At 37.6% G+C, this 23,791-nt stretch overlaps 1 protein-coding gene across 1 annotated transcript in view; it reads right to left on the bottom strand.

Annotated features, from left to right (window-relative positions):
• CADPS2 (Ca++-dependent secretion activator 2) overlaps window positions 1-23,791 on the bottom strand; it is a 307,048-nt gene that overhangs the window by 169,138 nt on the left and 114,119 nt on the right. Inside the window, exons 5-6 of the mRNA XM_009332287.1 lie at window positions 19,705-19,941; window positions 16,081-16,202 (exon numbers count right to left, since the gene is read on the bottom strand). Of these exons, the coding sequence (XP_009330562.1) occupies window positions 16,081-16,202; window positions 19,705-19,941 (359 nt within the window). The remainder of the gene's footprint in view (window positions 1-16,080; window positions 16,203-19,704; window positions 19,942-23,791) is intronic.

Here is a 23,791-nt window from a genome sequence, read left to right as displayed (position 1 = left end):
AGGCACCTCCCCTGGTAGGCTCCCTTACCAGCTGTGTCAGGAAGTTGTCTTCCACACACTCCAGGAACCTCCTAGGCTGTTTCCTTTCTGCCGTGTTGTATTTCCAGCAGATGTCCGGGAAGTTGAAGTCCCCCACGAGAACAAGGGCCAGCGATCGAGAGACTTCTGCCAGCTGCTTGTAGAACGCTTCATCCGCCTCTTCATCCTGGCTGGGTGGTCTATAACAGACTCCCAGCAGGATATCTGCCTCGTTGGCCTTCCCCCTCATCCTTACCCATAAACACTCAACCGTATTGTCATCACAATCGTTGAGCTCTAGACAATTGAAACACTCCCTAACATACAGAGCCACCCCGCCGCCTCTCCTTCCTTGCCTGTCCCTTCTGAAGAGTCTATAACCATCCATTGCAGCACTCCAATCGTGAGAGTCACCCTACCATGTTTCTGTGATGGCGACTAAGTCATACCTCTCCCGCTGCACAACGGCTTCCAGCTCCTCTGTTTGCCGCCCATGCTGCGTGCATTGGTGTAGATGCACTTGAGCTGGGCTATCGATTTCGCCCCCAGCATTGGCACGCTACCCCTCGGCTCATCTCTAGTGAGCCTGGTTTTATCCCCTTCCCCCTTCGAACCTAGTTTGAAGCCCTCTCGATGAGCCCCACCAATTCATGAGCAATGAATGGTAGAGCAGATACAGATACAGAGCAGTCACAGATTTTACTGCCTAGACTTTAACATCATTCCTCGTGAAAGAGCAGATAAGGAATCATGTTCTGTTAGAAAAGGCAAATCCACGATTGTGTTCTTTAGCATTACGCTTACTTGTGGGCATCTGATATTCCTCCCAGCTGCCAATATCACAGCAAACTACACAAGGCTCATAGCTCATCTTCCTTATTATTCCTTGTGGACTACTAAAACACAAGCCCTGTTTCTTTGGAGCTTTGTGTTGTGGCAGAGGTATCCTTGCTCCTACCATCTGAAATCAGAAGTTGGGAGAAAGCAGCCAAAACAGAAGTGGTATCATGTTCATTTTAGTTTGCTTCTTCCAAGAATGAACGTGGGTATGAGAGACCCAATAATCCAGACACAAATTGAGTTTATCAATATGCTGTACATTTAAAAGCACATTACTATGTTATTATGCATGCTATTCATGCATCAGGCATTAACTGAAGCGGAAGTCAGAAATTACAGCATAACCAAAATGCATACTATTGAACTCCCAGCTGTAGGCTAACCCGTATGAACATTGCTGCTCATAGCAATCTGCAATTTGCATTCTTCTGTTTTGTCAGTATAAAATGAAGTGTAGTAATAAGAATGGCTTACTGTCTGTATTTTGCACTGTCAGCACCAACTAATAAATTTTTGTCTTGTTAAAAATAAAATTCTGAGCTGTAAAGATCGTCCCATGAATATAACAAGATACCGGGCACGCAACATTTATTAAGGGAGATCCAAAACAAGGGATAGACTGAGTAAAGCATGCCGGTGTACATAAGCTAGCCTATTTTGAAATACACTTTACTGTTCTGAAATCAAATTATATTGGTGCTCAAGATCTGATTGCTTACAACTTTTCTATTTCTTTTATGACACCTGGTCATACTCCATTCCAGAAATTAATGATTTGTTTATTCTTCCTGTTTTAACCAAATTCCATTGAAATGGATATCACACTTTCAGCTTCTATATCTGAGAGGATAAAGAGAGATATCAGATTTTCAGTGTACAGATCGTCTTAAAATTACCTATAACATAATTGCAAACAATAACTTCAGAGTAGCAACTGTCCCATCATCATCTGTGACTAAGAACTGTGCAAGTAAATTGCATCAATCCTACATATAATGCCAAGATCCTAAATATAGCCTTCCCAGCCAATAAATATGAATTTAATGAATCCTTTGTTATTTCCACTGTAAAATTCTGTCAACTTTCTCCATGGTTTTGGCTATTTATTCTATAATTATATGTCTGTTCAAGGAGCTGCTAAGTTTAATAGTGAAAAATAGGTTAGGAAGGTACCTAATAATTCATGGCATAAATACCCAAACAGTAATTATCATGATGCAAATCTTGATCACCATTACTGTAATTTCTTATTTCAATTTATAGATTTTATGTGCTAATATAATTATATCCACTTGGTTTCTCAAAAATTTCACAGTTTTCTTCCAAAACACATTTGTCTTGTGTCAAATGCATTTATTAATACGTACTGAAACACTAATGTTTCCTGTTCTCACTTCTGCTTTATCTCATTGGAGTAGCTGTAGTGGAACATTTCCTTTAAATTTAAAAGCTAAGCTGCTAGGTATAGGCCAGACTAATCCGTATTTTTCTTTTAAGGTTGGGGTTGCACCTTGATGTTTTCCTGGAGAAAATATAGTACTTCTCAGAAATGTCTTTCTGATCCACAGATTAAAAAAAGTTAACCATCATACAAAGGATTGTTCGTATTATTCGTAAGACAGAATAACTTTTTAGCTGTTTAATTGAACAATTTTTTGACTGTTTTTAAATAAGAACTAACAATGTGTCCTGCAGAATTTGAGCACTGAATAAAGAAAAGTTACTTTTCTTTATATTTTAACTTTCAACAGCAACAACAGTGAAATATTTTCTGCAAGAAAATAAATTGTACAGCTGACTTATACTTTTCATACAGGGGAGCAGGTGAACCTGTAGGTTGTAACTTGGTTTTCTGTGAAAACAAAAGGAAATCGTATTGCCATTCTGATCTCATTTGAGACAAAGTATGTTGCAGATCGTTTCTTTCAAGCTTGCTCTGCTATGGAGATACTGAACTGTGGAAGGAAGAGTGAGAAGGAAGAACAGGCAAATTAATTCACCTAATTTCTGAAATTGCTATTTACAAAAAGTATATCTTTAATAATTCTTAACATAATAGAAAAATGTAATGCTTTGTATTTGTAATAGCATATGTTTTAACTACCAAATGTATGTAAGCAATGGAAACAGCAAATCAGCCACTTCCACAGGTTTGGAGGAGCCGCTGATTTAGAATATCTGTCCAATGATTTTTGTAATGTGAACAATTTTGCTGCTGAATGTGTCTAGATAGGAAGTGCAAAAGTTTTGTCAAAACAAGTGTGGATGTCATGCACTATTCATATTGTTAAAAAATTCCCATTCTTGTCTGTTTTTTTTTTTAAATCTTGCTAGAAAAGTAGTTAAAAGTAACAATAATTTCAGTGCTAAATGCTGCAGCGTCTCTCACTGCACTGTCAGCTGCAGCCCATGTTGCATACCTGAGACCTCTAAAAACACCAACTTTAAGCCCAAAAAAAACAAAACAAAAAAAATCCTGCCTCTTTAGGCTCTCATTTTGCCACATCATTTTTCTTTGCATACATAATTTTTCTGCTTTCACCTACTCATTCTCTTCACTATAGAAAATGCAATGATTTGACGGTTGATCATCTTCAACCATAAGCCCCAGTCTGTTCACCATTTTTACATTTCTGTTAGAGGAACATGGGCTGATACCATAATTACTGGCAGAGTCCTTTACCACAGTTACTTTCCCTTCACTGCAAAAGTACCCACTACCAGCAAGGAGGTGGATGTTTATTTCAGGTAAAGATTTACCACTGTGTCACAGAACCCACTCTAGGCAAATTTATTTTTCTACTTCATTTTGGAACACATTTGGTATACTGGAAATGGCACCAAATTTCTCTTGGAGGTTTTCCACTCTAATCACGGTCTCTGTTAGTCAAAACTTTTCTTTATGAGATATTAAATCTCCAGTTTTACATGGGAGTGAATGTTATAACATTTATTACGCTAAGCAAACACCTAGAGATTTTATTTTAGCACTATTTATTGGAACATTTACTTTCTGACAAAATATCAAGTCTACAGAGTTTTGCACCACCAGGACTTGATTTTCCACAGCAATTAGGAAATCTTTTCCTTTTTGCCTTTTTGAAACCAATACCAGAGTGTATTGCTCTCCTTGGTGCCTCCTTTTGCATCTCTGCAGGTTTGATTCTTGGTTTAAATCTACTGCATAAATCTACCTCAATAGATTTCTTCGTTCTTCATTAAACCACCTCAGGAGGTCTTCTGGAAGAGTTGCGTTATTCCCTATCCATACAGGGATGTGCTACAGAGCTGGAATGAGCAGGAAGACCCACCAGAACCAGTTTGTGAGGCAGCCGACTGCTCCACAGGACTAGAGATTTACCAGCACTCATCTTTGCACATCTCGGAGCTGAACTGGAAATACAATGTTCAGATCTTCGGTAACATCTCCGTGTCTCAGCTGTTTCAAGAACCCATACCAACTCGGTTGTTTTGTTTAGAAACATACTTTAACTGTAGAAAACTAGGTATCTATAATCTCCAGGTTAGAAATCATACTCACAGTGCAAGTCGTGAGATGAAAGTCCAGGAAACAAAAAGACAGACGAGACTCACAGCACCTCCCTGACACATCTGGCTACATCGATACTTCAATCTAGTTCAAAACGCCTTAAATCCAGGTCTGACAAACATTCTGTTGTTAGTGAAGTGTTGTGTCAATGTGGAATTTATGAAGTGTTGCATATTACTAACTACAATTGCATATATACAGACAGAGAGAGAGAAAATGTAAGAAAGCAAGCAAGCCCCTGTACCAGCAGTGCAAGTTACCCCACAGCGATCTGACAATAAATCTTTAATTTGACGAGGAGGCTCCATTCAGTCAAACAAAAGTAGAGTTAAATCCATACTTATCTGCTTCTGGCTTTTTTACTGAGACTCCCAAAGAGAGTATTAGTTGGTACTAATTGCTGCTAGTTCTTCTCCACTAGTAATTGGACAAATATCAAAGCATTTCCTTTTCTCTTATGAGCACAGAAATACCCATCTATTTGGCAATGACTGACACGAGGATGCCACAGTAGAAAATCATGGCCTTAACATTAACAGTTGTCTCACACACCCCAAAGGCATGTTTATTTTCTGTCTTTTGCACACCTTACAAAATATGAATACTCCAGCTTCTTCCACTAATGAAAGTTTTTGAAAAAGGATGTTGAAATGTTACTGCACAACCGACAGAAGTTTATTATGCAGCATCAAGGATTTAATAGGGTAATGATTATTCCTTATATGTAACATTACAACCACTATTTTATTCAATATATATTTACGTATATATTCTCAATTACATCAATGGGATCTGGAATTCAAGTTTGAAACCACAAGGGGAAGAGTTTGTATGTTTGTACCTTTCTATAATGCTTATAATGTGGTTTAGGTTGCAAATATTTTTCTTGGGGAAAAAAAAAATCTACATTTTCTTACTTCTCTATTTGAAAATTACTCATTTATTTTGATGGAAGTGCGAGGAGCATAATTTCCTCCATCAGAGCAAGCACATTAAATTGCAACTGAAAGGCAATGCATAAAGAAGGTTCTAAACAAATCATAATGTCCTTTTACAGTAGAAGCACAGACAAACCCAGCGCTCAGGCAAACTAAACTGTGAGCTTGGCCAAGTATCTTGACTTTTCATCACTAAACTCATCTACTCTTTTATATGTCTTGACTCTGTTCTTCCCTGTGTTCCTGTGACTCCACTATTTTACACAGAAATCGTGCTGATTGCACTGCAGATTCATTGTTTTACAATCCCTACTACAGAAACACTGATACTTTGCATAGATACTTTCAGGGCTGTCAGCTAGTGAAGGAGCATTACAATAGTAATGCTGAGGTTCTCATCAAAATCTTCCTAAAACTACAAAATATAGATATGAGAAAGATAATTTGTTCCACAGAGACGGATGACAGTAGGAAGAAGTACAGAAGAAAGGGAAATTTTGGTATAAGGATGGAAGCTCATACAGTTGCCTTTAAGTGTCGCCTTTGATTCCACCTAAGCAGGGTCTATACTACTGTCCCTTACTTTTTCTTTTTCTTTTTTTCTTTTACCATTTTTCATTTATTTCCATATGTATGGGAACTTTTGACTCTGCACACTAGCGGTTTGAAAGGCAGACTAACAAGCCATCTCTTCAGCACTTCCCTTACAGAAAAGTTGGGTTTTCAGCACATGCTGCATGCACTAAGTAGCCTGGCATTCAATTTCTGAATGCATTGTTGAGTCACTGTCTAGTACAGCCACTCAGAAAGAGCGAACTTTTTTTTTTTTCCTGTAGATTCGGCAGCAAAATTTAAAGCTTTTAGGCTGGTTTTTACAAAACATTGGCAATCCCTTCTTGGAATTCTGCTCTGAAGAACTGAAAGCTCCAAAATGGATCCTTACTTCAGCAATGGCAAGGATACAGTGTTTTGATGGATATGCTATATTGTAAAGCCCCTTTCGACAGCTAGACTAATACGAAAGGGAGAAAAGAATAATCTGATCATATGGTGTTTTTTCAGGGTTTGCTTTTGGTAAAAATAATAACTTTTAAATAAAGGAATTGAGAGCTCAAAATTACTAACCATTTATCACAGAGCTAATAATGAGCTAGACACAATCATGTACTTCTTTTTAAACATAGAACATTATTAATATCTGAAAAAAATTACTTGTCAAAAAAAGACAAAATTGTGAATAGTTTTTCTTTAAAATAAAAAAGGGTGTAATACAAACCAGAAAGGAAAACCAGAAGAGGAGTTCAATGCATAATAAGCAACTAAGTAAAAACATTCATTTAGGCTTTCTACACTGAAAATGAGAAAACTGCACTCCAACACTACAAAATGCTATTATGACAAGTATTGTCATCACAAACATAAAACAGTATGAATAAATTATTACTTAGTCTTGCTTTCCCATTTCACTTTCAATACAGGCAACCAAGACAAGTCAGGGTGAAGATTTTCAAGGGTATGTAATGAGACTGACACACTGCCAGGCGCTGGGAACCATTGCTACATATTGTGTGAAGAATTCATGAGAGGCATTAACTACTGTTTCCCACTGAGTTTCAAACCCAGCTAGGGGCTCGTGATGGACACAAAGGCAAGACATGGTCATTTATCCTCTCGAAATTTCTATCTGCATATTTACTTCAATTTTGCCTTGAAAAAGATAATTATGAATCCATCACAACATTGTTCAAAGTTGCAAATCCTATTTATTTCATGTTATTTAGTATTTGTGTGACACTTTAAACCTTCAAAATGTTGTACAACTGTTGATAAACTGACAGTACCTTGATGAAGCAGATAGATGTTGTCATCTCAGTCTAAAGATGTGGGACAACAAATCACAAAATAGACTGACGTATCTGAGCCTGCGCTGATCTGAACCGATCAGGGAAGACTCAGGAATCAAATCAGAAAATTTCAGTATTCCATCTGGTATCACACCACTTCTCTTTTATTCTGAAACCCCTTTTACTCCTCTTTCTGACTCCTACTGTTCTTATCAGCTGTCCACATTATTCTGCCTTTGTTTCTGCTGTCCTCCTACTCTCAATCTGCTGGTATTGCTTTCAAGTAGGCACATTAACCTGCAGATGCATACCTTATATGCTACGTAGTTATTAAGAAATTTCAAGATCTAGAAATTCTTTTCTTCATCTGTTCAGTGGACTATTCTGTACTTTAAAAGCACTGGATCTCTTGACACCTCTGAGGATCAATGCACATACTAACACAGCAACAGCGAAGTAGAGTCTGCCCATGGTGGGGTGAAAAACAGTTTTCCGAGTGTCATGAGCATTTGAGATGTACAAAGTATTCTTAGCCTGAATAGCACTCAAAAGCAAAAACTTCTCTCTTTTAAACCCTTTTCCTCAACCTTTCTCTTCGCCCAAAACAACAAACCAAAACTAAATAAAACCATAAAATTTATTCCAATTCAAACATTGTATCTAGTCAAATGTTTAGCAATTATTTTGAATGTACCTGTATTATATTGCTTACAACAAATATAAGCAAATTTTTGCAAGGTGACTTCAAACCAAGATACAAGAATGGTATATTTTGAAAATGTAAAATGGGACATTATGATCGCATCAAAATTTAAGAGAAATCCAAAGGAACTGTTTTCACATCAACTATTGCCAACAAACAATAATTCAATTTTCCAAAGACCACTTTGAATGACAAATTTCAAATCCACTCTACCAGAGTATTCCAGAAGGAGACTGGAGGTAAAATTTGAGGTAATCCTTCCCAACCCCATCTTTTTTTTGACAGACTGCCATTCCTCTACATGATACTTTACAGGCTGCCTTTGCCTTCACTTTGACCCAGCCAGAGACCATGTAGCTATATTAGTACGAGGCTTAGCCTGATCCAAAACATTTTTCTTCTAAGCAGGATTTAATTAGCTTTGGCTCAACACCACACTACTCATAGCCAAATGCTTTCCAGTTTGAAGCTGGATCACACACCTATAGATGCTTTAGCGCAATGTTACAGAACGCTTAATGTCTGTCTGCAAAATATTAGTCACATTTGCTGTGGACCAGGTGGGAATGAGAATGGAAACAGATATATCATGTACGTTAAGCAGCATGTAAACAGTCTTTCTCCAAGCCCTGATTGTTATAGTGAAAGGGATAACAGTGGGACGTGCATCTTCAAGCCCCAAGGTTTCCAAAATGCACTATGAAATAAAACTGGTATCAGTCTTGCAAGAGACACATAATGTCATTATACATTTTAAAAGAAGACAGTCACCCCAAAACAGCTATTCTTTCCAGCAGTGACACTAGATGAGGAGGGTTAATATCCTGACTCTGAACAGAGAACCTATTAATCATAAAGCCCTCATCCCACCGGCTTTCTGCCTGGGGTCTAAACGCTGCAGCAGAAGGCGGTGCACCAGAGCTGCCATCTTCAGAAGTGCATACATCACACCAGGGCAGAAATCCTGGCTGAATAATAATTCAATTATTAGCATGCTGAGCACACAGGAGCAAGAAGAACAACCAGGATTTAGCCAGAACAATCAAAAAGATTAAGGTGAAGAAAATTTTAAAAAGATAAGTTCTGGTGGCAGAAGGATTATGTTTATTGCTAACTATCCAAATAGAGTACAGATTACAACCAACTTTAATTATCTCTTTCCTCCTCTCATCCCAATTTCTTCCATGCCACACTTGTCTTGATCTGACAAGTGAATATTCCCTTCTAACAGCAGCTGTTTTCACAAGTCCCTTCGGTGGACAGACTTACGAGAGAATATTTTGGGAGCTAATCATAGAATCACCGTAAAATTTAGGCTGGAAGGAACCTCTGGAGTTCATCTAGTTCAGACCCTGCTCAGAGCAAGGCCAGTTAAAATCAAGTTGCTCAGGTTATTATCCAGTCGAGTTTCAAATTTCTTTTAATATTAAGAGCCTGTATGTAATTCATATTTCTCTGCAATGAGAGGTGAAAAATCTCTTAGACAATATAAAATAGTAATCAATGACAGAACGTAGCATAGAAACTTACTTATTTTAGAAATCCCATATCTTTTTCTTGTGGATATCATATTGCTCTTCATATTTGAGCTGATTAGGTATTATTTCCTTTCTTTAAAGAAGCAAGCCATTGATCAGGCATCAAGAATAACTGAGTAAAATCATCATGTAAATTTTCAGCTGAATCCATATTCCTTTTGTGAAACTCTTCCATCATTACTCCAGAACACAGGCTGGGATAAATGTGTATTGTTTTCTTCTCTATCTTTTCCTTTGCAGAACCAAGAAAACATCAGCTAATTTCCTACTGGCAATTTCTTTTTTCCTCTTCACAGCTGGATACTAGACCGACGTATATGGTATTTGCTCATGGCATCCAATTTTTTGAAAGGTAGTTTCTTCCACCCTATTTTTTGAATTGCTCCAATCATGACAGTCCAAAAAAGAAGGACTTACTGACATATGACAAGATGAAAGCCGTGATGGAATTTATCCTTTAAAGATATAAAGATGAATCTTAGACCAAATGATAATAATCATTATGCAAATCAATCAAACCTACTTTATGAAAACAGACACACTGTTTCCTGTCATGATCCTTACCCCACTGGCTCCCCTAAAATTCCAAAATACTTATTAAAGGGTCACATTCGCCTTCACCAAGTTTTCAACATAGTCCACATCAACATAATTATGTCTCTCAGGCTTTAGCCTCTGAAATGATCTTACTAATAATACACAGAGGTTCTCTAACATACAACCTCACTTTTGTAAATGTTGCATAAAATGTATTTATGTGTTGAAGAAAATAAGTCTGGATGCCAAAAGTAGGCTGAATAATTCTACTTTGTTATTCTCTGTAAGATCAACGCTGGATTTCACTGCACTTATCTGTAAGTAAAAAACTTCCAGAGGTAATAGTCAAAAGTACAGGTGAAATCCATCAAGTAAAAGACTCTGTTCAAGAAGCTAAATCCAAAAGAGGATTTATCCTCAGAGGATGTAATAGGAAGCATATGAACAACAAGCTAAGCATGGTTAGATCAGGCACTATGAAACTGCAATCTCATTATCCCTCTGTAAAAATGCCACGTGCAAATATACTCATTTCAACAAAGCACCCAGACAAACAACAGAAGAAACCCCCAAACCCTTAGGAGAGTTGGTCAGCTTGCCAGCAACAGACCAGTTTGATTACTGCCTATCTGATCAGCAAACATTTGTGTTTCTGTCCCTTGTTTCTTCCTATGTTTAGTCTCTAGTTTTATACTTAAGGTTCAAAGCAACATGAGGCAGGGACAACGTTTTCATTCTGCTTTTTCTCCTGTGCAAGAGCAGTAACGTGGATTCCTACACATGAAAACAATACAAGGAATGATTACTTTAAACTGACAGTTTAATTAAAGTATTACTGACCAAAATTAATCTCATTTATGCAGATGTATCAGACAAAGAGCAGTAGCAGGTGGAAAAAAAAAAAAAGAGTAGGTGTGCCTTCTCTTTCCTTACATACTGTACATCTGTGTCGTGCAACCACAAGTTAGGAGACAGCTGTAGGTATGATCATCTTTGTTTCCCTTAATCAAAAATAAAAATTAGAAAGTTGCAGGGACTATGATAAAGCAATAAAACTAGTTGATGCTTGGAACATGATTGTCACAGGTTATAAATGTTGTCTATCCTTTTTCCCTTCAGAAATGTCATCTTAGGTCATATCCTCAAAACATTCTATTCAAAAAGTATTATTTTTTTCATGAGGGACCATGTCGTTTAAGGAAGTTCTAAATTTTAGAAATTAAGCCTTTTGTTTCTTTTTTTTTTTTTTTAAGTGTTCTATAAAATTTTTGCTAAGTAATCTTTAATTATGTATCCGCAAGTACTCATACTTGAAACACTTTATGGAATTAACGATGGTAGAATATTGCATAAAAATAGCGTGAGCAGCATTTACTTTATTTGTGCAGTCTTGACGGAGGTTCCCTGCCTCCTCTGGTCAGATATTTAATCATGCATTCTCCACATAGTTCTAATATATAACAGCCCTTTTTATAAGGTTATGCAATCACTGGCAGCAAAATATGATCATCTTATTTTTCTTGTTTACGTGAAGAATATCCTGACTCCATTAAAATTTTCTCATCATGCAAGATATGATCTTTTTCTATTGCATAAATATGTGACAACAGAATGTCATTTTTAGTGATAAAAGATAGCATATTCCCATCTTTTATCTTTAGGCATGATTATACATACCCAAAAGATGACACCTACAAGAAACCACATTATTTAATATTCAGAATGAATAAAAATCAATGATAAGAAAACATGTGGACACCAGACTCCACAAGACTAAAAGCTAAACCACATCAGTAACATCTGAAAAATAAAATTAGCACTGGATTTTGCAAGATGACCCCCTGGGGCGTCACAGCAACAAAGTTATGCAAAGCTTCATACAACTGAAGGGGTCCTCTACAGGCTCTGCTTACTGATCTCTGACAGAAAAGGTCACAGGCTATGTTGGAAGGATTTTCAGCAGGGCTAAAAGGCAGGAAACAGTTGGAAGGAATGAAGAAATATTTCACAGGCGGTAAAAAAAAATTTACAGGGTTTGCATGTGAAGCTGTGTAACTGATCTGTTTGTAAAATTGTCCAAGACTTAAGCTCAGTCAAACTATATTGTTCTATAGCGTTTGCATTTTAGAATGACCATTAGCTACTCAGTAACTTACATTTAAACAGTGCTTTATTTAGCTTGTTAAAGAAGGAAATGAAGCACTTCAATATAAACTCACAAAATTATTATTCAGAGAGAGAAAGCAGACAGGGGTTAAAAGTAGTAAGAAACCAGAAAATACTTCTTACTGATAAACTGTCAGATAAAACTGTGCTCTTCTCTCTGGGACTCTAATTAGGTCTTGCTGCTTTAAGAAAGAACACTGTTTCTAATTTCCTTATTACTCTTATGGAAGCATTCAGGGATTCAGAGGAATACACTTAAATGCATATTCATAAAAATAATTGAGAAAATATTCAGCATTTTGGAATAGTGGATAAATCCTGAATTACGTCTCCACTTGACTCATGCTTCCATTAATCTCCACTCTAAGGTCACACTGGCTTGCACTCCACTTTGAAGCATTCGTCTGAGTATCTCGTTTTCTCCTTTTCACTGTCAAAGCTTTTGAAACTTCTGACTGAATAGTAGCATTGCACTGCATACACTGATGTTTCACAGATGAAAAAAAATAGGCATAAATAATTCTTTACACTGCTTCTTTTCACAAATGTAGCTAACGATTCAAAACGATAAACCAACTACAGACAATGTGTGACAAGCACATGATTTGGAGCTCTTGCCAGCAGTCTCCCACAGCAGGCTGGTGGTAATCATTCACTTTCCATCACTGTCTTGTTCTCTGCTTAGTATGAGAGCTTTGCTACCCTTTTCTAGCTGCACGTCCTATATAAAAACTGAAGTTATGTTCTCATTTATCTGGGATTTGTCAGCGCAAATATGTTACTGCTAGTGATCTGAAGAGTTGAACTGAACTACAGTTCTCGATTCTTTTTTTTTTTTGCAATGAGTTTTGTGTTTTCTCCTCCAGCCTCACTGATTATTTTCGTTCATAGCAGAATGACAGCACTGAAAATTATCCCAGTAAGGAGCCAGCTCCAGCAGCAGGCAAAGTAGGCAGTAGCCTAGGGCAGCCGACAGCTTGTTTTTACCGTATCAGAAAAGAGATGGACTGGCTGTGCTTGCCCAGCTGGTCACTGGCCTCTACTTACATGACTTTGCCCCTTGCTGCCAAAGGACTGAGAGGGAAAGGAGACATCTGTCTTCCCAGTAGTAGTACCTTTACTAACATTAACAGGAGCAGAAAGTCACTTCTGTTTCCACCTCTTCTCATATCTCCTCTTTGCAGGACAACATCCAACCCTTCACCCAGTGACTGACCCTCCCCATCACCCTAGCAGGTCCCTATCAGACAATAGTGATGAGTGCTGGAAGAAGGAGGGGGGCAAGAGGAGGCAGGTGACTGCATGGGGCAAGGGATGTGTTAGTCATAAAAGTAAGAAAGATCTTAGAAGGACTGGGCACAGGCTGGGATAGGAGAGAGAAAAGAGACACCTTAAGTATTGTGAAACTTGGGGACTCCTCCTTGCTTACAACAGTATGCCCTAGGCTCTCTTCCACCAGTGCAATTTTCTGGTTAGAATCTGCCAAGCCCTCTTAGTTCCCTCTGCCATCAACCAAAAAAAAGCAATATTACTAGTGTCAAGAAAACCTGATTTGGCTCTAACAGAAAAATTAAACTGTGGAATAAAGAATCTCCCATTCCATAGGCAGCTTCCTCCATCTTCTTTACTGTTTGCCCATAATTTGCTAATTTCATGCCTGTCTAATTTAATATCCTCCTCTGTTGCCTCAAACTACATCTCTATATATGCTCACAAACTGCATGTCTCTATATGCTCATAATCATACTGTATGCCAATGTCTCATAATTACTCTTGCCAGAAATGGAAAACAGTATAACTCAGAAGAGCACAAGAACTAGACAGATTTTAGAGCTCTACCAGCCGTGACCCTTCAAGTTACACTGTTTTGTAGGACAGCAGGTCAACAGCACCAGCAACTCCCATTCCTGTCCTTCCAGTGTACAGTTCAGGGCATCTCTCAATCATCCACTTCCTAAAGATGCGTAATTTTTTCCATACAAATCCATATGAATTTGGTTCAGACAACATCACTTATATGGAATAGCCTGTAACCTGTCTTTCTCCCATATTCAATCAACTCATACCTATTGAACCTGAAATCCGCTAAATCAGTTTACAAGCTCAGAGCAGATCCTAACATTACCCCTTTTCCTAGAAACACTCCAGTTGTTCTCCTATTGACTCCATCTATTCTGAAACTTCCTTTTCACAAAGTTTCTACTTTGACAGGTAGGAAAATCAACTAATCTGTTATTAACTTTTAACAGAGGTATCTATACACAATGTATACCTTCTGACTGGTTTTACAACCTTTACCTTAACCTGCAGCCCTCGGTATGTAATAAGTAAACCATGAACTGACCATGAACCATCCCTACCATGTTTTGTCCACCATATCTGGAAACAGCTAGAGAGAAACAAAACCTCTAACATCTGCAAACTCTTTTCTGGAAGGAGAATGATTGTGCCCAAGATTCAAGAATTTGTGTATTCTAGCTGATTTAGGGAGATTTGAAGACCCATACCAATGACATCAGGGGTTAACTGAGTATTTAAAACAGAAGCTAACAAGTTCAAGGGTGAAGAAAAAGAGAGACACACCACCAGAAGAAAGGGGAACATTGACTGTGACAGTAGGCAAAGGTTGGAGGCACTCGTTGCAGGGAACAGTATGAGTAACTGTCTTTGAAGAGAAAGCACAGCTTGGAGATGTGCCCTCCATGAGAAAGCCTTGCGACGGCTCTCATGGGACGCCGAGCTACCAGAGAATGCCCCAACAGGTCCACAGATGAGGAGGGGATGTTGCATACCCACTTATGACCTTTCTTCAATGCATATATCCATGTGTCTTTTAGACTATTGTTGTTTTTAGAAGTTCCTCATGTACTACATGCAAATGGTAAGACTGAGCATTCCTATGCCCTGGAGAAGGAACGCAGCCAGGGACTGCGACAAGTGAATTTTACATCTTGTCCCACATACTTAGAATTCTGCAAAGCTGTCTGAATATGTTACTGGAGCAGGCTGCTGGCTTACTTGGCAATGAAATTTGCTGCAACTAGGAGAAAGTCCACCAAATTAGACCTCCTCCTCCTCCCAACCCCAGAAGAGGCAGATAAAACTCTGAGCTTATAATTTTGCCTAACAGAAGTCTGTATTTGTGGTCTGAATGGAATAGAAACTACCATCCGAACTCCATTGAAGATGTTTTCTCTGATACTGTAACAACTGCAATTTTTAAATTGTTCACAAGGCACACTATGGTGCCAGTAAAACCCCAACACGCTGTCTGGAAAGTTATCTACAAAAGATTCCAAACGACATTTTAATCAAGAGAAAAGTGTCTGAAGTCAGTGTGTAAGGTCAAACAAATCAACCAAAAACCACACTTAATTTTCTTCCTCTCTGCCACTCTTGACTGGTTCAACTACAGATGGCATGATGTTATCCCCCTCCAAGTCAGTTTGCTGACTGCCTCCCTCAAAAATTAATTGAAAGAAGTGGATCCTATAATTTAAAATGAAATAGGCTCAGCAGGTGACTAAGCTTTGTCAAGACTGATTACTGAGTATTGATTTTCCACCAATTGTACAAGTTACACTCCACAAGGCCACCTGCACATTAACCTAGAATACGTAAAATCACCTCAGGCTAACATCTATCGAGAGGTTTGTATTTTCAGAGGATGCAGGTAAGAACACAGTGCTGCAGTCTCCAGCTCTTTTTCCTCACACATACATTCATTGGCATTTATTTGGACAGCTTTCACACTTTGTACTTACTTCACCATAAATAACTATTATTTGTATTTTCATTTTTCAAAAAGAATTTAAGATAACTACCCAGGAAAAGACTTCATATAACCTAGCGCTAACTTAATTGTAAAAACCGTAAAGACACTCAGTTAGGTTCTGCCATGATATGAAGGAAAGATGCTGGATGCAGCGACAGCAGAGCAGCTTACTGTGGCCTGGAAGCTTCTGCTTGGTCCGTCTGAAGCTTCTCGCCCCCTTCCACTTCCATGGTGCAGTAAACTATTCGATTGGGAGCAACTGACTTTAAACCTTGTACCTCCATTATAACAATCTGAGGAAAAGAAAGCAGATAGTTTATCCTTCAGAAAACATTACATAGCGCAGCTATTGCAATGCTAAGCTCCATGCAGGTAAAAAAAAAAAAAAAAAAAGAAAAAAATACCCAACCCGAACTCACTCAAATCTTCACAGAGAGAGAAGAGTTTTAATTTTGCCTTCTTTTTCCACTTGCAACAACATATAGTAGCAATTGAAATTTTTGCTCTGTTTCTACTTGGACAATGACCAAAACCTCACTCCAATCATAATTTAAATGCTAGTAGTTGATTTGAGACTAATGTCTAAATGTAATTCTAAATCTTAATACATTAGAAAATCTATCTTTTAAGCAGTCATCTAAGTAAGTATTTATAGAACGAACAGGTTTCTAAGCCAGACTGTAAACAAGACAAGTAAGTACACTGATCGCATCTTGAAAGGTTAATTGTGGTGCTGTGGAGGTTGCAACCCTTGAGTCTCAGAACGGATTTGGTGTTGCGCTGAGCATGAGGCAGGTCAGAACACTGCTATCCGCTGCTGCAATTTTTTTTCCCCGTTACCTACCCCTTTTCCTTTTCCCAGCTCAGTACTTGCAGTCAGGCTCAGCATGCATATGGGGATGGGGGGGAAGAGAAAGAGAAGAAGCCACCTCTACCAGCTGTGCCCTGAGAAATTTCCTCACCAGGGAAATTCTGAGCTTGGCAGATCCCATAGTTTTTCAGCTCCTCTAAACTACTCAGTTATAGCTCAGAAGAGCCAAATGCAATCCTACTTCAAATGCTCTCCGCCTTTTATAAACCTTATGATTTGTCACAGTGTGAAATTATTGGAATTTTTACACTTCAGATGTTTCTAATTCAGAGATTTGAGAAGAAAGTCAGGTTTCCCTACTTGTTTTGGAAAAGCTGCTTTCCTTTCCAGCCCTGTTTGGGCCTATGAGAAGAAACTGGGAAAAATGTAGTCCATTTGATCAGCAGAGAAGTTGTCCTCAACTGAACTATACACGAAAACCAGTATTTGTTTGATTGTTTTAAAGGTGATAAAAGTAATGACTACTTTTGGTCTTATTAGAGGCAATTGGTTTCTTAGGTCAGCAAGCAACTACTGAAATATTTTGCTATTAAACTGCTTGCATATTTGCCAATTTGTTTCAATTCAAGTATGTTAAGCCAGACTTCACCCCTAGCTATAAAATCCTTTGTACTTTAAAACTCCTAGAACCTTAATAATAGTTAAATGTCTTGTAAAATTGCTAGTTTGGTAATATTACAAGATGACGACGGTTCCTAATAATTTAGAACATTTTTACATTACTCATAAATTATCAACACTGCCTATAACGCTTCATAAATAATAACAGCAATTCAGGGAGAATGACATAATCCTCTCTCTTTTCTATCTTTTGTAGTCCAGGAATTCAAGTAATTATCAAAGTGATCAACGATCACTGAGAGACTGCACTAGAGATCCTTCTAGCTAATACTGCCTATACGGTCTTTCCACATGCCAAACGTATGTCCTTCTTGAATGTAGACCTCATGTTTATTCATTTTTATGTTGATACTTCTTTTCCTTGAGTTTCCAATTTAATTGCACAGTACATTTGTCTTTGGTAGCAATTCTGGATTCCGGCAATGTAAAAAAGTTGCATTTCATTAGGAAGGAAACTGTCACTAGCTGATTTACTAGCTCATTAGCCGATAAACATCTTCCTAAATATTGCTTGTCTATTTCTGAAAATGTCCAACAGCTGAAGACCACACGTGATTAAGTCTTCTCCTACTACTTTGATATTTTATTTATTTATTTTACAAATTTCTGCAAACAGGCTATTTGAGGAAACATCCGAGTTGCAAAAACAGTCACTGTTGCTTGTAGTGATGCACAGGGGTGTCCCTTATCTTAGCCAGCAAGGTCCATTCCCAGCAGAACATTATAAATGTTAGTAACATCTTTTGCTGTTCTGTCTTAATAACAACATGCAGTGGCAGCATGAATCCCAGCCACTTTTCCCCTCCGCCAAGAAATTCTCATTGAGTTCTTACACTCTGTTCTAATGTTTAGACGCTACAGATTTCCTGTTCGTTCATGTGCCTGTGCAGCAGCCCTCAGTGGGGATTTTGCTGGTTACCCTACAATTTAGTTAAGTCACACCACAAAAGACATGACAAGGATATGTTTACGTGTTAATCAAGAAACGTGAAATTGTGCACATATGACATCACATTTTCCAAAAATAAAGTATTCTGTCTACAAGGAAATGCAATCAGCTTCTTATTTGTCCATTTGCACAGAAAGAGCAGATCTCCCATGTTTCAGTCTAAATGAATGTCAGTTCAGCTGTTTCCTTTTGCCCTTATATCCTCCGAGATTTACCTTCCCAAGAGTAAGCTATGCACATACTTGTCCAGCAAGAAACTCAACTTATGTGGTTAACACCATGTTTAAAATGAAAATTTGCCCTACTAAAAACTGCTACATGTAGAGTAACACTTTAATTCTTTTCCTTGCACAGGAGGAACTGTAGATTACTAACCTTGCAGAACGTCTGTGTGTTTTCTTGATCAGTGATGGGGGGCGGGGGGTGGAAGCTACGTTCACCAGACCTAATAGCCTACATTTCTAGTGTGAGAGGGGAAGGGCTGTAAACAAAGCAAAACTGTTCCAGATTTACCGGAAATCACATCTCCTGTCATTTTTCATTTCATGATTGTTTCAATCTTTTACTGTGCTTTTCCCCCAAATACCACATCGTTTTTAGTACATACTTAATATTTCTGTCTAGAGGCACAGAGAAAGCTTTTCTTCTTCTTACATCCCTCACCAAGCAGACATTCTCGAAGAGAGAAAACATTATCGACAAACTTCTTCAGGTACTTTTTAGGTGCTTCAGAACTACTCTTTGTTATTGCTATTTATGGACCATTCCAGGCTTGGTATTCCACTTGAGGCAGACACAGCACACGTGATGGAGACGCGTGGGATTCAGCACAGGAGTTGTAAAACTACTTTATCATTTCATATACTTCAGTACTAAGGCCGCACTCCAGTTTTACATGCTTGATGAACTAATACATTTTGGCGTATAGAATGATGGTTCTTACTACTCTTTGAAAGTTGATGTTGGGCTTTCACATTATTAGCTAGTAATATTAAAATTGCATACAGTGGAATAAGTAATTTCTCTGTGCCTGATAAAAACAGTGTTTCATTATTACGTTCAAAAGTATACTTAGGCATTTAATGTACTGGAATTTGTTTAAAGTTACATTTATGTGGGAGATTCAACTGCCCACATTGCTGTGTGGGCCCAAATGCAACTACTGCTGCAAGAGGCAAATGCAACATACAGCTGTATTCTAACTCCTAATTATCAAAGAGACAAAGAATAATTTACTTCTTTAACATAAAATTTTAAAATTATCAAGGAAGGACTAATAATAAAAAAAGTATCAAGACACAGATATTCTAGTAATTTAAACTGTTAACAAGTTTTCTGTGAAATATGTAATTACCTCTAATGTGAAGGAGAGGACCACATCAGACTTCGATAGCTGAACCTCATTTTCATCTCCTATGTCCAAGAATGCAGAATTCTGTGATCGCTTTAACTTCTGCAGTTTAAATTCCGGCCCACCTTTAGACACTGGAAGACTTTCCAAATTTGCCATCAGCAAATTCACCGAAGACCGCAACTCTTCTATGTACATATTCTCCATTTCTCTTGTCACAAATTTTGGGAATTTTCTTTCCTTGGAAGATATATTTTAAAAGTTAGGGAGGAAAAAAAAATCATCCCACATTATACGTCATGTTAATTTACTGATTTGCTCTCAGTTAAGAGATATTTAATAAAAATAAGTCTTAATTCCAGTGTCTATCTATTTTTATATCTTCAAAACAGTAATGGGAAGGCTAATCCCATCCCATAAATACAGTTAAGTTTGACAAGAAGAAATATAATTTGAATTAAGAATTCCATCATATTCCTCAAATATAGTAGACAAAATATCTCTTCGACCATGTCAAAAAAATAACGTAAAGGGCATTTGTAAAAACAGAACCTCTTGCCCCCTCAGAATCATTTAACCATAAACCCAGGTTGAATATGTACACATAAGCTATTTCTAATACACGTGATTTAAGTGTATCAGTTGACAAGATACCTTTAATGTTACCTTCAAATATTTTATAAATTGACAAAATGAACTGTCCACTAATAATTTTGTTACTTCATCCATTTCCCATGCTACCAAAAATAAGTCAATCACATTCATGCTTCTACATAAAGCTGTTAAACTACAACCATGACATGAAATTCCTGTAATTGTTTATTTCTATTTTTAATAATAGATCATTCGTTTTGAAAGTAGTGCTGAATTATTACACACGGGATCAATTTAAACTTAAGTGTTAGAGAGAACTTAAAAATAACTTTTTTCCTCTGTAGGAGTTAGATAATAGTGTTTAAATATTGTGTTTATAAACAAAGAGGGAACATATAAACATATATAATGCATATATGAACACATACAGAGCCAATTTTATGCACAGTTTCTCCCCTGGTATTAAATATAGGGAAGCTTGGGAGAATATGTCACTCAAGATTAAACAAAAATGTAAATTATTCTAAAATATATGTTTTATGTATAAATGAGAAACAAATACTGCTCCCCACATACTGTCTGCAAAGGTAGGCACCTTGCTCCTAAACCAGGCAATTTTTATCATTAGCTGTTATAAGGAGTATCATAAAAGGTTTTACATTAAAACCTTTACAGCTGATTTTGTTTCAATAATGAAGACCAAGCAAGTTGACTGTGACCCAAAAGCAGCAAGTCCAGTGGTCTGGCTCATTACAGCAGCTCATTACAGAGCAGTATATTACAGATTGAAAAAGAAAAAAGAAAAAAGTTATTTATAGCTAGAAACTAAAAAAAAAACAGGGAAAGGTTCAGGGTGCTCTAGCCTAAAAAAACCCACTTTAGAGTGTTTTTCAAACTGTACCTTATCCTGTGAGAATCATTCAAATAATAATATGCCAACACAGAAGACAGACCGTTATTATGTTGCTAAAAGATCTTTTCTCTTGTTAAGATGCTTTTTCCACCCCAATGTAAAAATTGAGGAAACTTTTTACAATGCCTTTTGCTGTATATTTTTTATGACTATAATCTTCCATGATTTAAGACAGCACTATCAGAATATACGGAGGCTTTTATTTCTGTAAAAACCTGAATGTTTGTAACTACTTCTCTCCCTCACAAAACAAGGGTGAGGATCCTCCATAAAGACTGAGGTCTACAAATTTCACCCCTCCCATCCCCCCTCACCTTTTATTTGCTGTTTTAAGACGGTGAATTTATAACAAATTGCTATAGCACATAATATTTGAAATAATTGAGAGACACAACAAGAATAGTGGATTTTTTCCGCTATTTTTCAGTGCATATGCACAGGAATGTAATTACGCTGATTTGAAAAGCCCAGATTGTCTGAAGAACACATCCCCCTGCACAACACTGGAATTTTGGGAACTCTGATCGCAACATACTGGAATACATCCTGAAACAAAGACCCTGGGGACAGATGCGAGACACTCATCAGGCTGATGTACACACTAGGCTTTAGGTCTGGATTCTGAGTGCTAAAATGGATTTTCAGGATGCATTTCTCAAAAATAAAAGACACTGGGTAGTCTCTTCACAGGATCACGTAAAATTTTATCTTAGAAAAGCATAGCACCAGTTACAATAGGTAGAAAATCCCATTAGGTCATACATACTTTGATTTCAACTACTTTGAATTTAGTCATATGAAGAAACAGATGGGCAAATAGATGCACAAATTCCCCACTGATTTTATTCTGTCATAGATGAACATATTTGTAAGGTTCTTGCCTCCATCAAATAGGCTAAATTATATTTTCTGCTAAAATAAGCTTCTCATTTATAACTAACAGCTTGTAAAATCAGGAAGTAATGTGTTATAGGAACAAGGAATGAGACCTCAACAACAAAAAAGCTATATGCAGAGATTTCTCTTGAGCTGCACTGATCTTCTGAGACTGCAGTTTAATAACTCTCTGACAGGCAGGTAATCACTGAAAAGCCTTTTCTTTACCAACAAAGATGCTAGAATACATAATTCAGCATCAAAAAGCTTTTTACCTTGTCTTTGAGCTCTGAGAATATAATTCATATTTTGCAGCATTTGATTGCTTAGGCTTAAATGATCTTAATTCTCACAGCTGCTAGAATTAGGACTAGCTCTCAAAGTCCCCCCCCCCCAAATTCTGCATTTTAAATAGTTTTAAAAGTATGAAAACTCTGATTTCTGACTTGGATGTGCCATGTAAGACATGGAGTTCCTTATTCTGTGCAAAACTGGACAGCAGGCACTGTGGCAACCACGAGAATTTTCAAGTAATGGTTCTGGTAAAAAAAAAAGCATAAATAAATTTTTCTTTAAAAAAATCTACAGATGTGCAGTGTATGCATATACATTAGAGAGAGAATGAACAAGATATACTCAGTTTAAATACTGCTCATCATTTTCACTTGCTTTAAAATGAATTTAAAACTTTTATGGACAGCATTTTGCTTTGTAGGAAGATTACACTTCCAGGTTGTTATATATGAACTTCATAGACATAAATGATATTTTCTTCCTCTTAAAGAAACAAGCAATTCTTAACTGCTTTGCAATTAATATCATATTAATATAATATACTTTCTTCTGCACACACACAGTACAACATACATGCTTCCAATATTTTGTAACTCTCGCAGCTAAAGGCAAGAAGGCAACAGAACAAACATAGGATTATTGGACAACTTTGATTATAAGCCCAGGCTTCACAGAAGATTGAAGAGAGTTGAGATTACTTTTCTGTGAAAAAGGAGTCTTTCCCCAAAATTTAATAAGATATGGCCAGGGACAATACCAATCCCACCTGTGATATTTAATATAGAAGGGCATAATCCTGTCCACTGAAATAAAATACAAGTATAGGAGAGAAAAACAGGCTTAGCTTTCTAAAATTTACAAAAAGAATTTATAATTTACTCAATCACCCCGAATTTGTCCTACAAAACTCACTCATAATTTTGTTACTTGCAATACTAATATAACCATTATGAATTTAGAATTAAGCTATAGACGTAAACTATCAGTAAGTTTGCAGATGACACCAAGTTGGGCGGCAGTGTTGATCTGCTGGAGGGTAGGAAGGCTCTGCAGAGGGACCTGGACAGGCTGGATCGATGGTCCGAGGCCAACTGTATGAGATTCAACAAGGCCAAGTGCCGGGTCCTGCACTTCGGCCACAACAACCCCATGCAGTGCTACAGGCTTGGGGAAGAGTGGCTGGAAAGCTGCCTGGCGGAAAAGGACCTGGGGGTGCTGGTCGACAGCCGGCTGAACATGAGCCGGCAGTGTGCCCAGGCGACCAAGAAGGCCAATGGCATCCTGGCCTGTATCAGAAATAGTGTGGCCAGCAGGAGCAGGGAAGGGATCGTGCCCCTCTACTCGGCACTGGTGAGGCCGCACCTTGAATACTGTGTTCAGTTTTGGGCCCCTCACTACAAGAAGGATGTTGAG

Source organism: Pygoscelis adeliae, unplaced genomic scaffold, assembly GCF_000699105.1.
Source record: "Pygoscelis adeliae isolate BGI_AS28 unplaced genomic scaffold, ASM69910v1 Scaffold9, whole genome shotgun sequence".
Classification (NCBI taxonomy): domain Eukaryota; kingdom Metazoa; phylum Chordata; class Aves; order Sphenisciformes; family Spheniscidae; genus Pygoscelis; species Pygoscelis adeliae.
This window is presented reverse-complemented; position numbering and strand designations above follow the sequence as displayed.